The 16,061-nt window shown below is 38.7% G+C and overlaps 1 protein-coding gene across 2 annotated transcripts in view; it reads left to right on the top strand.

Moving 5' to 3' along the window:
* Positions 1-1,495: 1,495 nt before the first annotated feature.
* Positions 1,496-16,061, top strand: part of CALCRL (calcitonin receptor like receptor) — a 61,362-nt gene continuing 46,796 nt past the window's right edge. The window contains exons 1-2 of one of the 2 annotated variants that reach the window (XM_084289062.1): positions 1,596-1,610; positions 1,928-2,016. In XM_084289062.1, coding sequence (XP_084145188.1) covers positions 1,967-2,016 — 50 coding nt within the window. In that variant the 5' untranslated portion in view covers positions 1,596-1,610; positions 1,928-1,966. Of the gene's footprint in view, positions 1,611-1,927; positions 2,017-16,061 lie in introns of both variants that reach the window. The other variant, XM_084289063.1, reaches the window with a different exon arrangement.

A 16,061-nucleotide genomic window follows, 5' to 3' on the forward strand; every position in this document is an offset into this window, starting at 1 on the left:
ATGTGTGCTTAGCTGGGATATATGGATCATTTTCTAGGCTACAGTGTATATTGCAATCTCTTGCCCAGACCTAATCGGTCTAAAATATCACAGCCAGGCTCACTTCTGATGAGATTCCACTGCCTGAATTTCATCATTGTTCAGAATCAGATCTAATCCCCATCTTGTTTCTGTTTACACTGCCTAGGGAGTTAGAGTGCCAACTCTTAGTGCTTCACTTATTATAAAACTCAAACATTCTCCCATTGACGTATGGTCCTAGAAGCACCAACATTCATATACCAAATGAATATTAAACTCATGTGCCTGCTCTTACAGTGATCCTAGATTGTGATTTCACCATTCATACTATCTGGTGGTCGTATGAACTTAAAGTACTCCTGCCCCTCTTTCCTCTCTTTCTGTCATTCCTGACCTGCTGCGCTTTTTTGTTTGTTTGGTTGGTTGGTTTGGTTTTTGGCTGTTTTTATCTTTGGAGAAAGGACTTTCAATGGCAAGGCAAGTTCCCTCACCCAGTTCACATTCTACGAATGTTTCTGCTGATAAGACAGTGGATTGACAACAGGTAGTGAGAAGCAAGCAGAAATACTTCAGCTTGTTTCGTGAGCAAACTAAACGGTTATCATTTTGATGAGCACTTACAAAACCATTACACCTGGGGACACGTCCCATACAGATTCCTAGTTTCTAGTTAGTATTTGAGCTTACTGCTCCATGAACCTGCATTTGTCCAACACAGCATGCCATGTGTGCACAGCAACTGTATTGAAGAGCACACCTTCAATACACGTGCCTGTAGCACAGGTACCAGCTGTACAAAGAGCAGGTAATAAACGTCCTCAGGGAAACACTTTTAGGTCCTGATATGAACTTCTTGAAGCCAGTGTAAGGGTTGTCACCAATGCTGTTTTGTCCTCAGTCGTGGCAGTTTTTAAAGCAGGCATTTGGTACCTGCTGCCTTGAGATCAGGGGCATTTCAAAACGCAGCTGGGACTTCTGTGCAGCACTCCCCTTCCTGCCGCCTTTTCTCCACCCCCGATACTTCAAAGGTTTATTTACCTAAGCATAACATTTCCCTTGAGTATAAAACGAAGCGGTACTTTCAAATTTAAGCAAGTGCCTAAGTTCAGCTCCGTTCCGAGCCGCAGCACAGCTCTGGCCGTGGAAGCGTGCCTCCGTGCGGCTTCGCCCTGCCGGCTGGGCAGGAGCAGCCCCTCTCCTTGTGGCGGAGAGGGGCACGGCGCTGCTTACCCTGCGCACTGCCCCGGAGGGGCTGAATCCCACCTCCTGGCTCTGCCCCCCGCTTCCCACCGCTTCGGCATCCCCCCGGAGCTCCTCGCCTTGCCGGGGCCGTGCCGTCGGAGCCGGAGAATCTGAGGCAAGGCGGGCTGCGGGCGGGGTCTGGCTGATGTAACAGGAAGCCCCGCTGGCTGCCTGCCGCCGCTCCCCGCTCCCCGTCCCCAGCTGAGGCGCTCCCGCTGCTGCCCGAGCAGCGCCGCGCTCCGCCGGGCGCCACTGCCCCGCAGCCAGCGGCACCAGCGAGCTGCCAGCCGCCGGGAGAGCAGGAAAGCCGAGGCAAAGCCAGCCAGAGCCCACCAGAGTTGAGCCTGGTGAGTACGCAGCCAAACGGTCCTGCTTTTTTTTTTTACCTAAAACCGTTTTTTATTTTTTTTTCTGTGCCGACTGAAGGGATCCGGGCTTAGCGCCGTTGCGTGCTTTTCCCTGGGGTCTGCGGGGAAAAAGGGGTAGGAGGAAAAGCCACCTTCATTTGTAAGCGCTGTGCTGGTTTTGGAAGTAGTGGTGCTGTATAGATCCTCGAGGAAGTGATCAATGATAGGGAGAAAGAGAGATAAAAATACCCTAATCAGCACTTAAAGGATTCTGCCTAAAACCGTAATATTAGCTAACCAAATTTCTGTCGTTGCAGCTGGAGAGAATTAGAGACATATGGGTTTGAAAAGGGTCCATGAGACTAATTCAATACAACTGGAGCTCTTTCAAGAGAGGACGAATTAGGTGATAAACTTGTTTAAATTTTCTTACCGAATATTCCTTTAATCTTATTGATGTTATTATACCAGAAAGAGATCGTATTTGAATTATTTCATAATTAGATTTCGCGTTGTAATTACATGACTGAAAAGATGAAGCTCCTGTTTTGTCTGGACTTCCTATTTGCTTGAGAAAAAGTTAGCTTGAGTTTAGTGCTTGTGCGTGTGCTGGGGTGTTACTGCTGAGATTTTTCCCACACGCACCAAACTGATTTATTGAGAGTTGGCTGTCTACTATTTCATTGCCTTGGGAAACTATTGGCCAGGGGGAAGTGTGTGGTTCTGTGCTTTCCAGTACAGGGTTAAGAGGGTCATGCCACTTCTTCATCTTTCCAAAGCTGATGTGGTACCCTCAGTTTTTACAAGTCCGGTTGTGTTATTGTGATGATCCCTTTTGCTACGTGTAGTCATTTGCTTGTCTGTGTAAGCAATGGATCTGCGGAATCAGGAAATCTTATTTCTGAAAGATAGTTAAGAAACAATGTAAATGTTAAATCCCACTTGGATTTGATCTGCAGTGATTCATTTAGTCATCCATATATTTCTACAGGGGCTGAGACTGAAATAAAAATAGCTGTTTTGTTGCTTTCTACCTTAAAAAGTTGTGCCAAATATGTTGGGGCCAGATTTTGCTCCTACAGTTGTGCCAATGACAAGTCTTTCCAGTCATATTGTGCATCCTGGGGATCTTGTCATTCATTTGCAGTAGTAATGTATACAACAATTTAAAGCTGTTTGGACTGGTAATGTGCTAAAAGCCTGATTGTTGTGCTCTGAGGTCCTTTCAGTGGGTTGAAAGAAGACACGCTAGTTCTGGATAAACGTGAACGAGACCTGATTTGAATCCGTGTGTTTTCTTTCAAAATACACATGCTGCTACACTGTCTGAAATGCTCAACTAAAAGTAATGATTGGTATTTCCATTATACTTCTGCAATCTACTGATACTGTCAATGACTTTGCTGCATCAAATCTCAAAATCTTTACCTAGCTTCAAAGATCTTCAGCACAAAAGGCACTTGGTGGTACTAAACCAAACAAGATGGCACTTGAAAAAAATGTTCATGTTGTTTTAATGATTAGTGCAGTAGGAACAATGGTCTTCAGAAGTATTTCAGCTAGATGATTGAAGTTCTTGCCGTATGGTCTTCTCAAGTAACTAGTTTAGGTTTGGTGGCACTGCCTACGTGTGAAGTGTTAGACGTTTATGTATTCTGATGCCAGAACTGACAGTATTTGCAGACAAAGTAAAGACAGTGACAGGGTGATGATGTAGAACAGTTTGACTGCATGTTTTAGTGTACAAAACCAAGTACCTGAATATATAGCTTGGGTTGCAAGTTCATGGGTTGCATTATGTCTGTCCTGTTCAAATGTTGCTGTACTCCAAATTCCCGATCGGCTAGAATCTTGCTCTGCATTAAGAAATGTAATGTTTGTCCCTTTGAATAGGCTTTTCCTGATAGAGGCACAACTGTTGGAATCCTGACCTGCTGAGAGCCAGTGGGAATTTTTCCACTGACTGTCAAAAGGGCATGATATTCCTCAATGTGGGTATTTTTATTGAAGGATTTATTTCATGTGGTTATAGACATTATCCATCCATTAACTGACGTACTGTGATCTATTGGCAGCTGTGTTTTTGATAACTTCCATCACTTTTGAATGCTCAATCTGTAAAACACAAATCTGCACGTCTTGTTCGTGGTGACTAGTGACTTACCTGGCTAAATAACAGGGTTTACTCAGGGAGAGCAGTACCGTTCTGTGGGCTAACTGAGTCCTGTGATCCAGCTTTAGACAAGGATACAGGTAAGAACAAAAACAAAGGAAGAAAAGCACTGATACACTTCTTTTGCTGCTACTATAATTACTTAGTTCTATATTCTGTGCATTTCAGTAAGTTGGCTGCTTCCAACAACACTTGTAGCATGTGCAAGAGCTGGGTAGGACTGGGCCAACAAGGGTCTATGAAATCACACAGATAAAGGATTCAAACCAGTCCAGTCATTTGGAAGAAACTATTGCTATCGATATGTTTTTAATAGTAAAATGTACACAGTGGTAGTTTAGAAGTATATATCTAATCAATCCTTTGGTCAGTACTGGTCATAGGATTAGCTATTATGAAGGAAACTGGTGGAATTTCTCCAGTGAGAGGTCTGAGTCTGAAGTTAGGAAACAAAATAGAATTTCTCTTTAAGAAGTTGTTCCCATCTGTTCCCAACGTGTTTACAGTGTTCTTGATCTGCTAGCAAAACTTCTTCAGTGCTTCTGATCAGCAGCCACTCCGACAGAGCACGTTCGCTGTACGGGCACTACCGCAGTGTTAGGGCCCCCTCTGTTGCGAAGGCGTCTGTAGCTCTGCCACTGGGTTTCAGATGTCGGAGTTGCCTCAGCTGAGCTTTGCACTCGCTTAGTTGCTCATGTAACTGTTATAGCAAATTGTCAGAACTCTGGACTTCACTATATACTTATGTTATTTTTGTTATTTAATTATGTGCAATACATCTATCATGTGCCGATATTTTTCTTAATATGTCAGCTAAAGAGGGAACATGCATGTTTTGAAAGAGACTTAGAAAGTAAGTTTTAAACCTTATTCTTCGTTTAGAAAGCTGTGAATCATGTCAGCTTTTTAAATTGAACACGTTTGAATGTTGTTTTAATATTTAGAAGAAAAAGGAGAAAGCAAGCCTTTTTTTTTCCATTTTTTTAATAATCACATTGACAATGCTAGTGTGTTGACAATATCAGCATAAAAATTAAAAGCCATTAAGTGTAATGCATTGCACAAAGAGCAGCAGAAGTTAGCCTATTACTTAGTTTCAGGGAGAATTCCACAGCCAGTGCAGTACAATGCAAGGTCTTCTTAATATGTTTATTTCCATTATTTTCTTTCAGCAGCATTTTTTCTTTTTGTTCTATTTTAGAACTAAGACAAAACTGGAAGGCTAAATTTTAGCATTTTCATTCAGTTATGTTTTCACTATTATCTCTCATGCATATCTGCTTTGGTCTCCCAAGCTTGTTTATACTGTTTACATTTTCCCAGCAAAGTCATTCTTTTTCTGCCCTAGTTCTGTGCAAACACTTTCAATCATTGCTGCAGCATATGCTGTCCAAAAGAGCAGAAATGATTTATTTAGAGTTGCTTTTCCTTGGAAAGATGCATTAGAAATCCATTTAAACAAATGTAATGCATTAAAAAAAGACTTTCCATGAGAGTAGCGATGTATTCACTACAAGAAAGAGAAAACAGATTTTTTACTTGTGTAAATTTGTATGTTTCTCTGATGCTATTACCTTTTAATGTAGCATAAATGTCACCCAAGGCTTTTGGGCACTTTTGGCCACTATAAAGCTTTAGCTGACAATTAGCATACTACTTGGATTTAAAAAAAAAAAAAAAAAGTCAATGTTATATTTCTGGATTTATGCCTGGAGCATGCAGCCCTTATTTAAAGAAAAAAAAAATCCCAATTAGAATTAGTGACAGAGTTTTGTTTAATGAAACCCATACCGGTCACTCTGGCTTCCTATGTAATGCCAAAGACAAGGAACTGCACACTGTGATAAGTGAATTTTATTTTATTTTTTTCCAAGCTACTACTTCAAATGCTGTGGTATACCATCAACTGCATTTAGGTGGAAGATAAATTTTTTTAGGAACTAAAAAGGTATTGCTTTCAACATATTCTTTGATAATTCCGCACTTGAAAAATGTATACACTTGATGCTTCAATGAGCATAAGGTGTCACTTTTTACATTGTACCTCAGGTTTTTGTCTCCCCTAGTAGAGTGGTAAAATCTTAGAAATTCATTTGAATACGTTTTGTTTTAGAGTGGCAATGCTGGTAGAGTTTCATTAAAGTAAAGCAAACGATGTACTGAGCAGATACTTGTTCTACACAAACTTATGTGTTTTAGGCTTTAGTTGTTTGTTTTTTTTTCTTTGTTATCAATATTATGAGAAATGCATATAGTTTGTCTCCCCATGTTGTTGTGCTCCACAGTCCTTCCTAAATAGAAATGAAAAATATATATGCATCAGGTGTGAACAAGACGTCTAGATGTCATACTGCTTTCATCTACTGTTGCATTTATGTATTTATTTACTGTCCTAAATGTAGCAAAAAAAGTGACTTAATACGTTTTCTTCATTTTTTTAACAAAAGGACATGGTTTTGCACAGATTATTCTTAAACGTTCTGTATAATGGGGAGATCTGCCCTTTTGTTTCTGTTAGTGAAATCCAGCAGGTGTCACTCTGGGGATTAAGTAAGGAATATTTCAGAAGCAGATATAAACTTGGTTGGGAGATACTGAATGTATAAGTATTTATTCCAGTATATTTTTCCAGAGTAGTTTTTTTTTTGCCCATGCCATTTTCATTTTTCAATATTTTTTCTAAATTACTTGATTTAACATATGCATTAATCCTTCTGAGTATCTGTTTGAACGTGAACAATGAAACATTAGTTCAGTGAGAAGTTGTACTCATAGGTGTCAAACTGGAAGCATGAATGGGAAATTAGTTGAACGTTGCCTTTATGATAATAAAAAATGCTTTTTCATCTTCCCTGGGAATCAAAATTATTCTTTTTGTCAGTGGAAATTCTAGTTGCACAAGTAGTATGTTTATTTGTTAAAGCAGTCCGCGTATTGGTTTTTATTTATATTCAAAAATGGTATTACGGGGCAGTTAACTATACAGAGTTTCATAGTAATCATCTTTGGAGAAAGGAAACTTTCACAGTGCACCTACTTGCTAGTATAAGAAAGCCAATGATGTATTTTTTGTAATGAAAATAAGGGCTTATTTGTTGATTGCACAAAGTGTTCCTCTAGAAAGCAGAGTAACGTGTTTGTTGCATTTTTGTGGACTTTAACTTAAGCGTATAACTCGGTAGTCTATGGAATAGGAACATAATTGTTATGAACTTGTGGGTTTCTAGAGGGAATCCTTGCTTATTTCCTGTACTGTGTTAATGCCTTGTACTGAGACAAATACTCAGCCGGCAGCTTTGGAAGGCAATGCACATGTCTCTTTTCAACTAGAAAAAAGCTGGATTTCATAAATACATGTGTGTATATATGCATACATACATGTATATATATATATATGCATAGTGCAACATATATATTTTACACTTAAAAAAAAAAAAAATCAGTTATAGGACTTATAACCTCAAGCCTCTTTAAACAACTCGGTTTCCTTTCTCTCACTTCTTTCTCCTGTTTAAGACCCATCCTGTTCCGTTTTTTATTCTATTCCACTTCCTTTCCTGTGATGACTCTGAATGAGTCACTTTGCCAGGCATTAAGAATGTGGCTTGACAATATTTCCAACAGCTTATCCTACACTGGCTCATGCAGATGAAATTAACCTCTGCCTTATCCTTCCTTTCAAAGAGAAATGTCTGTCTTCACGCGTCTAGTTTCTTGGAAGGGGAAGGTGGGGTGAGAACCCTTTCCATAAATGACTATATATTGAAATTCATAGTCCTGTTCCTTGAAAAGTTATTCTTAAGAACAACAGATGTGTGTGCTATAGCTGACTAGCAAGATCAGTAACCTTTTTTTTAAATTGATTTAGTATTCTCTTGGGAAAAAGTCAGTTTAAACAAGTTCAGGAAAGCCAAAATTAAGGCTCCTTCCTGACGGCTGTCCAAGTGCTCTCTGCATGGACACTACTCTGCATTCTCTCTTTTTTTTTTTTTTTAATAAATTGTGTTGTTTATTGCATCATAATACATTGAAGGCCACCATGATTGTGCTTTCTTGTATGTGGCTAGCAGCAATCGGAAAAACCACATACTTAACACTAAGTGGGTACTTAGACACTGAGCTAAATTGTAGCCTTTCTTGTGGTTACTTGAATGCCAGTGCAGTTGGGTTTTGGGGGGTTATTGCATTTTTCCCCCTTCTGGTAGTTGTTTGGTTTTTTGTTTGTTTTTTAGTTTGTTTTGGAAGACTGGGTAAAGAAGCTTTCTTTTTTTAAAGGTTTCTAGTCAATTAATCGTATCTGTGCATCAGGAAATAAAAATCTTTGTGCTGAAAACAAACAACGAAAAGTGTAGTCTTAGAGAAGAGTAACTGGAAACCAATGAGCACATGAGAGTAAGAACTCCCAGCAGGTTGAACGCAGCTATTGCAGTGTTCTGATTGCCCTGCAGAGCTGTCGAATCTGCAGTAGCTGGAAGATCAAACAATTCTCTCTGGAGTACAATTAATGGGTATTCATTTATATTCATTTAAATTCATGTTCAATTTCTCATACAGGAAGTGCTTAATTTCTGACTAAAGGTGGTTTGAACAGTCTTCAGATCTTGACAGTGTTGTTCTTAAAGTGACTGCAGAGATCACAGCCCTGTCTTACAGGAGCCTTATGTCGTTCCTTGCATTCTGGATGCACTATCTCAGCATTTGCAGAGTTCCTAGGAAACTACGTAGAAAAACGTAATTCAGATGTTTTTAACCTTTTAACGTGAACCATTGTGGCAGCTGCTGGGCTTGCCCCTTTCCCTGCTCCCCCCCTCCAAATGTTTCAGAAGAGATTGTAAAAATCACATTTCTTCGGTAGAGCAGATCCCTCTTCTAAAAACTATGCATGCAATCCAAGGGCAGAATGCAGCCTATGTAGTTTAACTGGGCACTTTTTTATTTAGAGCTACGGAGATAACATGGTCTGCTGACATGCTAAGCTTTTCTCAGAGTCACATTACAGCCCATGAAGGACATGGCAGTATTTCAGGGTTTGTTGGAAGGATGGCAAAATTCTTGCACCATCTCTGTGGGGGCACTGGGGCACCAGAGCATGTTAATGTACGCTGCCTTCTATAAGATTAAGTGTACACAGGCAGGGGGAAGTCAGCACCAGAATAACCCATATTGATTGCTGATTTTAGGGCTCAGTTGCAATAAGCTCTCTAAACTCGACTAGACAAGGGGAGAAAAGATATTTTTGAAATGTGTTTTATCCACTGAAGACAAAATGACATGACAGACAGTTCTGGTATGACAGACAGTTACCTGTGGTAACTCAGCCTCCTCAGGGAACGTACATTTGCCAAATCAAAATGTTCAAAAACAGCATGAAGGATTGGCTTAAGAAGTCCCACAGAAGTTTTTCTTTTCTATTCTTTTTACAATTTCTTTAGCTTGTTTCCTGGATTTCCAAGCTTTTATAATAAGCTCCTATAATCTTACACATTCATAGCTTTGAAACAGAACAGTTGTCCAGGTCTGCAGCCTAAGGCACTCAGACTTTCTTGAGCACTAAGTAACAGTAAAATAGTAAAATCTCATAGCAAGGGAGATAAAAAGATGGAAGGAAAGAAAATTGCACTCACGCAGAAATATATCTGAATTAATCAGAATGTGGTTCCCGTAGGAAAGTAAATGGCAAACAAATTGGTAAATGAAATGATGTTACTTTCAGTGTCACCTCCTACCTGCAGGGAGAAAGCTGAGCCAGGAGCCAGCCTTTTCTTTACCTACATTGTCATTTGGAAAAACTGAAAGATTCCTTCAGATGGCAATAAATCTGTGTTTGCAGTTAGATGTATGACAGGAATTAGCAGTAGGATTGCTAAATTAATTGTCTATTCATTATTTTAATTCGGTACCAAAAGCAGGTGTACAGTACATGAGAGAGTTAAGATGCCAGTAACCGCCGTGGTAAGCTAGCTCCTAGTTTTTCACACAGTGAAGGTAAAACATCCAGTTGCCACATATAGAGGACTCTTAATATCATGTCTCTTCTTCACCTATGCAAGTGAAAGAATCTTCCTATTTTTGCTACTGTGCTGGTTTTGTTGTTTTGTAAGGCTCCATATCCAGATAACAGATCATTCAAAACTTGTCTCAGTTTGCCAGGGTCTTTTTCTCACCTCGGCTATGGGCTGTGATTTGTGCACGTGCGATTCAACATTTCTTTGGTTCCTTTGCTGCCATGCATCCGCAATTAAAAAAAAATTGCTGAATGAGAGTAATAGAGAGGAACAATGGACTATTACAGGATGTTCAAGACAGGGTCATTACAGTGTATTTTCTTGCTCAATCCTGTTATGAGCAAACTTAGTATTTACCAGCTTGCTTCATTTGTCAGCACCGTATCATTAGTATGGTAAGGCTACAAACAGCCCATTTTCTAAGTTCAATTTGATGAAATAAACCTTTATCTAATATCTCTGTAGAAAGTGGCTTTTCTAGATTCATAATAAGTGTATATACATGGCAAGTATTCAGTATTTATTTGTCATCATTAGTAATGACAAGAAGGGTGGATAAAGTAATAAGAAGAGCCAGGAAATGCTTCACTATCAAAGGGCTAATTAGTTCTAGTATATTGAGCAAAATGAAGTTGCAGAAGCTTATGATGGGCTGTTGAATTTAAAAGTCCAGAAAATCTTTTAAAAAACAAATGTTTTGCTTTTGAAGTTTGAAAACAGCTCATTTACAGTACTGTTTTCCAGAGGATTTTTTTCAGTCATTTTTAACATTTGGTGTCCATAGGGTCAGTCTGTTTTAAAAGGTGAAGGTAAGAAGTAGCAACTATAGGGCCTTTCAAGCAACTGTGGATGGTTTATGTCCTGTGATTAAAGTCACACTTTTCCAGCTGAAGGACACCCACAAATGGTCACAGTTGCAAGTATTTAAAGAAAGTGTCAAGCTAATGTGAAATAAGGAGATCGAGCAAGAGATTCTGTCACATCTGGGAGGACACAAAATTGGAATTGGGATCCAGGGATTAGTAGAGTAGATTAGTTACCAGTCCACAGGGATTTGGGATGCTGATGAAAATTGCATGTTTTCAGCATTGTATGAGAATGTCTTAGTCTTTAATCAAGATGTGTCTTTTTCTTAGATGTAAAAATGGTTTTTGGAATAAACACAGCCTAATTTGGAATAGCCGTGTAATAGAGGCTATGGAATGGAAAACTAAGGGTACTGTAGGTCAAGTTTTGAGGTTAGCAGAACTGTGAAGGGAAGTCTGTCTGGCAGCAACATTTCCTACAGCAAATCTCAGTGCTGCCTTCTCTTGCACAGATTCTTTCTGCATGCAAGGAGGAAGGGGTGGAGGAGTCAGCCACTATATGAATATCTATAGGAGTCTGGTTCTTGCAGAATAAGAGACGCATTAACTGATGTGGAGTGTCAGTGAATGAGATTTGAATTAATGCTACACATCAGAAGCTTTTCCAAACTGTACAGTTTTTTTCCAGCTGGACAAATGGCTCACTGGAAGTGTTTAGAGATGAACTGTTTTCCTTCAGCTCTCTGGCTCCATTTGGATTTTGAATATTCAGTCCTTCAGAATCCTTCAAGTCACAAGTAGAATACTCATACAGTTCCATGTACTTAGTGGAACTATATGGGTGAGATGCAGAGCACAAAAAAAAAAATGCCTAGGGCTTGTAAAGCCATCAGCTATTTGAAGGGAGTTGGTGTGTGGGGGGGGAACAGTGACTGGCAAGAAAGCATCAGAGAGAAAGTATGTGTGGCAGAAAATGTCTGCTGGCTTCTGGGTCCATGGTACCACTAGTTTTGAAAGGTGAGCCGTAGTGGGTACTCAGGAATTTCTTGCTACATCCAATGTTATTATCTGTTTAACAAAGAATATCAATCTACCACTTGGCAGAGGAAGGAGAATGTGCATTACTTAATGTAAAAATGAAACAACCAATAAGTGCTAATTAATGATATTTCGGTGGCAACACAGTAGTTAATGTGTTCCTCCTGAAAATAATCTTACATGCCTGTAAGCAAGCAGTATTTTGAATAGAAGTATCTCCAAGAAATGCACATGGACTTCCAGAATCAGTTTGGGAGATTCTGAAAGGAATGCTTAAATGCACTTAGAGGATTGAACATGTGAAAATGATTATATATGGTGTTGTTTGCTTGTTATTTTTCTTTAAATCAACTGGGTTTTCTTAGACAGTGACCAGTTGCAAGAACACTAGATTAATTAGGTTTATGTCATCTCACTAAGAAAGGGACCACAAAAGTGGTTAAAAAAAAAATCTGTTGGTTTGCTTTCCCTGTGGGGTTCCTCATTGTCTCTCTCTTGACTTATTCCCCAAAACAGAGAGATGGAAACACCTATCACCTTCCTAGGCTTCTAGTTTGTGCTGTAACAGCCTGGGATCTAGAAATCACTGAGTCATACCAAGTTGCACAAGGGGACAGTATTCATTGTGTCACAGATATCAGAGTTACATGAATTCAGTGGAGATACAAGGTATATACTTCCACAGAGAGTAACATTAAGAAAATATAAAAAACGTTGGCCTTCCTTACCACAAGTGAGCCTTAAAGAATCATCAGAAAATTTCTGGCAATGATTGAAACCAAATTTATTTTCAGATTGGTTCTACTTTTGGAGATTAGGTTTATACATAAAAACATGGAAAAGGCTTTCATATACAATTATGTTTACTGTTTCAATTATTTTAAATAATAATAATAAAAATAATAGTGGGCCTAGATTGTAAGCATACTCAGGTAGAGTATGAACAATTTCCAGTTCCACAGAGGGGGGTGAACCTCAGCTTGTCACAGAGGGACAGTTGTTTCCTGGTATTGGGAACTTGGTTAACAACTTCCAGTGTTTGAAGATGCCACGGGTCATACAGATTCTGTGTGTTTGCAGCCTTTGGGCTTAACAGGAAGGTCACCAAGTTATCGGGCAACTGCTGTCTGTTTGAAGAGATTCAAATGCCTTTCCTGCCCTGCTGTTGGGGTGCCTCAGCTTTCAAAGAGAAAACAGTGCTGCCCCTGTAAGTTTGCTACTATCCAGACCTTCTTCTAGCTAAAAACAGCAAAAGAGAAGTTGAACGTCGCATTTATTTCATTCTCATTTCCTTTGTTTTCTATTTGATTCCATAGGCTTTGTTTTCATCTAGCATAGTCTCTGTGGAGCAAGTAAATACATCTTCACTCTATTTTGTTTCCTTTTTCTGTGCTCTGAGAGTCTTAGACTGCTGCCTTTCCAAAGGCAGCATCCCCAAATCTTTAGAATAAGGATTTTCACTTCTCTGCAACTCTCTGAAAAAGCTTACTGTGTTTTCCACCCATAACCTGAAAGTATATATTGTAATGAAACAGAACATAGAGTAACCCTTCTCCACCAAACCTATATGGACAGTGCAAAGGGTGGTTAAGCCAGAAACCACCTTCTTCCAGTAGATTTTTTGATTTACTTTATCCTGTTATACTTTACACTTTTATACTTTTATACTTTATTGCATGACAGCATGGTTATCAGAAGACCTATTTCTAGGTTGCATGTCTTCTGAAGAACTACAAGATACACATCTGGAAATGGTAGTTATGTGGTCAACTGCAGGGATGTAACTACCTCTTTTTCTCTAGCCAGCCTTGAGGGATAATTAATACAAAATTTAGTGGTTTTGTTTTGTTTCTTTCAAAATGTAGCAAGCATTTTATCGTTACTGTTAGAAGGTCCCTTTTCACAGCATTTCAATGAATTAACATTTTTTTTCTTGTTTTGTTTAAGAAAGGTAATGTTTGCAACAACATCCTGTTTTATTTACCAGTGATATCTGTAAGCTGCAGAAATCCTGTGTGTGAAATCACAACACAGTGCTCAAGAAAGGGGACAAAAATCCTTGATGTTTATTAGAAAACCACTTGATAACAAAACAAGTAGAACTGTGACTACTGCCAGGTGTGGTTTATTGTAAATAACATCAACAAATACGTTTTCAAAACTTGAAAGTGTTTCAAATGAAATCAGTCTTCTCTTGCCTTCTCCAAAACCCAAGCTGTACCCTATTGCACATTGGTGAGGTACAGGGAAAGAGACTTGTATTACTGATCACTCTTTGAAGTTCACACGCCTCTTCAGTTCCTACTCTTTTGCTGGTGTTGGAATCAAAGAACAAAAATATTATGGAAAAAGGCTGCTCTTGCATTTTTTCTGGCAAGCTTATAACCTGGGAGTATCTAAAATATCATGAGAAAGCATGTTCTCATGAGATTCCTGTCCAAATTTCCAGACCCACAAATCTGCAACAGTTATCCAAAAAAGTGGATACGGCTGTACAGTTACAGCAGAACTTGTGTTTGGACTTTGGTGTTTTTGGTGGTTTTGTGTCTGTGGTGTTTTTTTCTTTTTCCCAGTACTTCCATTGTCCCTTTTTTCTTTCATAATTTTAGCTATTTCTTATTCTTTTCCTCTTGTCTGCTCAATAAAATAGCTATGCAAGAATTTCCTTTGTCCCTTTCTCAAGTTCATGTTTTTAATAAGCAATTGATCGTTCTCTGTTCTAATAAAAATAGGTGTCATTTTTATGAGTAACACCGTTAATTTCAAGTGAAGTTTGGCAGCATTGCAGTCCACTTGCAGAATGAAATCTCTCTTCATATTTATTTTCTCTGAATCTCTACTGAAGGTTAATGCAAGTTAGTGGGTAGCTACTGTTTAAGAGAAGATTTTTTTCTGTGCTTAGTTTCAGGTAGATTTAATACTGAATTTGCATGTTATTGATATATCAAGTTATCTTTACTAACAAGTCTTTTCTAGGTTTTAATGTTTAATAGTTTTTGACAATCAACTACTTTGTTCAAATATTACTCTAGAAGTATAATACATGCCAAAATAACGTTAGAAAATCCAAGTATGAACGTAGTGCCCACCATGAGCTACCAGCTATTTTGCTAGATGGTATAAGTGATGCAGTTGTCAGTGTTATTGCTGTGTTAGTATTCATCAGTAATTAACTCTATTGGTTAAACAAGAGCACTCAGAGACCATGTTATCATTCTAGCAGAACCCTGCCAAGCAGCTGGTGCTTTTTCTTGTTTTTGTTTTCAAGGAAGTAGGATTGAACTTGCTGGAACAGTTTCTCATCACTCACTGATAAAAATCAGTAAACTTTAATCATTGAAAGAACAACACTTTTTTGACACACAAAATACATGTTCTGCAATGCTAAGTCCTAATAATAGTTCATTAATTCTATAATAGCCAAACTAATAAGATAACTACGGTATAAATTTTATTTATGACGTTAGCAGCCGTAGTCTCCTAAAATAGTCTGATGATTACTTATGCTTAGATCAATTTGTTTTTTAGGAGGAAAAATTATTTCCCAGTGTGATGAATATGAGGGGGAAAAAATGGTCAGCATGACTTGCGACAAAAAATGTATTAGTGTTGTTTTATAATTTATCTTCACTTAGTTATATGTATTTTTGTGGGCAGAGTGTACTTCTGTAGCACCTATGTGCTGTTGCAGCTGCTCCAAGGAACTATTTGCATATCGGAGTAGTGTTCCCCAAATTCTTCTGTCAGGTGAAAGACTTAAGAAACTATATTCACTGTGAATAAGGAAGGGAATATCCAGCTCTGGGTAGGTTGCTAGTGCCTTTTGCATTTTTGTCATCCTCAGTTCAGGAAACATTAATAAATTTTGTTTCAAATTCGTAGTTGTTAGATAAAGTACTGTGCCTGTGTGTACCCTGTTAAGAATAGGGAGAAACCTTCTTGCTCTTGGAAAAACATTAACTATACAGAAGCCAACACAGCTTATCCAGCTAGGCTGTTACTAATTTGATGTGCTAAATGTGCTCATCAGTTCCTTGGGCTCAGGCTTCATACTTGAGCTTCAGCCTCAGCACCCTCCCAAGCCACCTAGCATAATACAGAATCTTTCTGTCCACTTGATGTGCAGATTTGCTACAGTAAAAACAACGTAATGAAAACCTTGTGCCTCCAAAATAAGTCATGTCAGAGAAGACCTGCTGCTAATGGTTTTTTCTCAGGGATCAGCTGGTTTAGGTATGTGCAATACATGGTTTATGTATTTGCAAGAAATTTGATTTTTATTTGGCTTTGCTCTTAATTTGTGAATCAGTTCCTGGCTGTTGCACCAAAGTGAATAAGTAGCTTAGTTTTCACAAATTTTAGGTGTCAGATAACACAGGGACTAGAAATTTACTGGCTTAAGCAGTTTCATGATGCTGATGGTCTTAAT

The sequence above is a fragment of the Netta rufina genome (genome assembly GCF_964035555.1).
Source record: "Netta rufina genome assembly, chromosome: 6".
Lineage (NCBI taxonomy): Eukaryota > Metazoa > Chordata > Aves > Anseriformes > Anatidae > Netta > Netta rufina.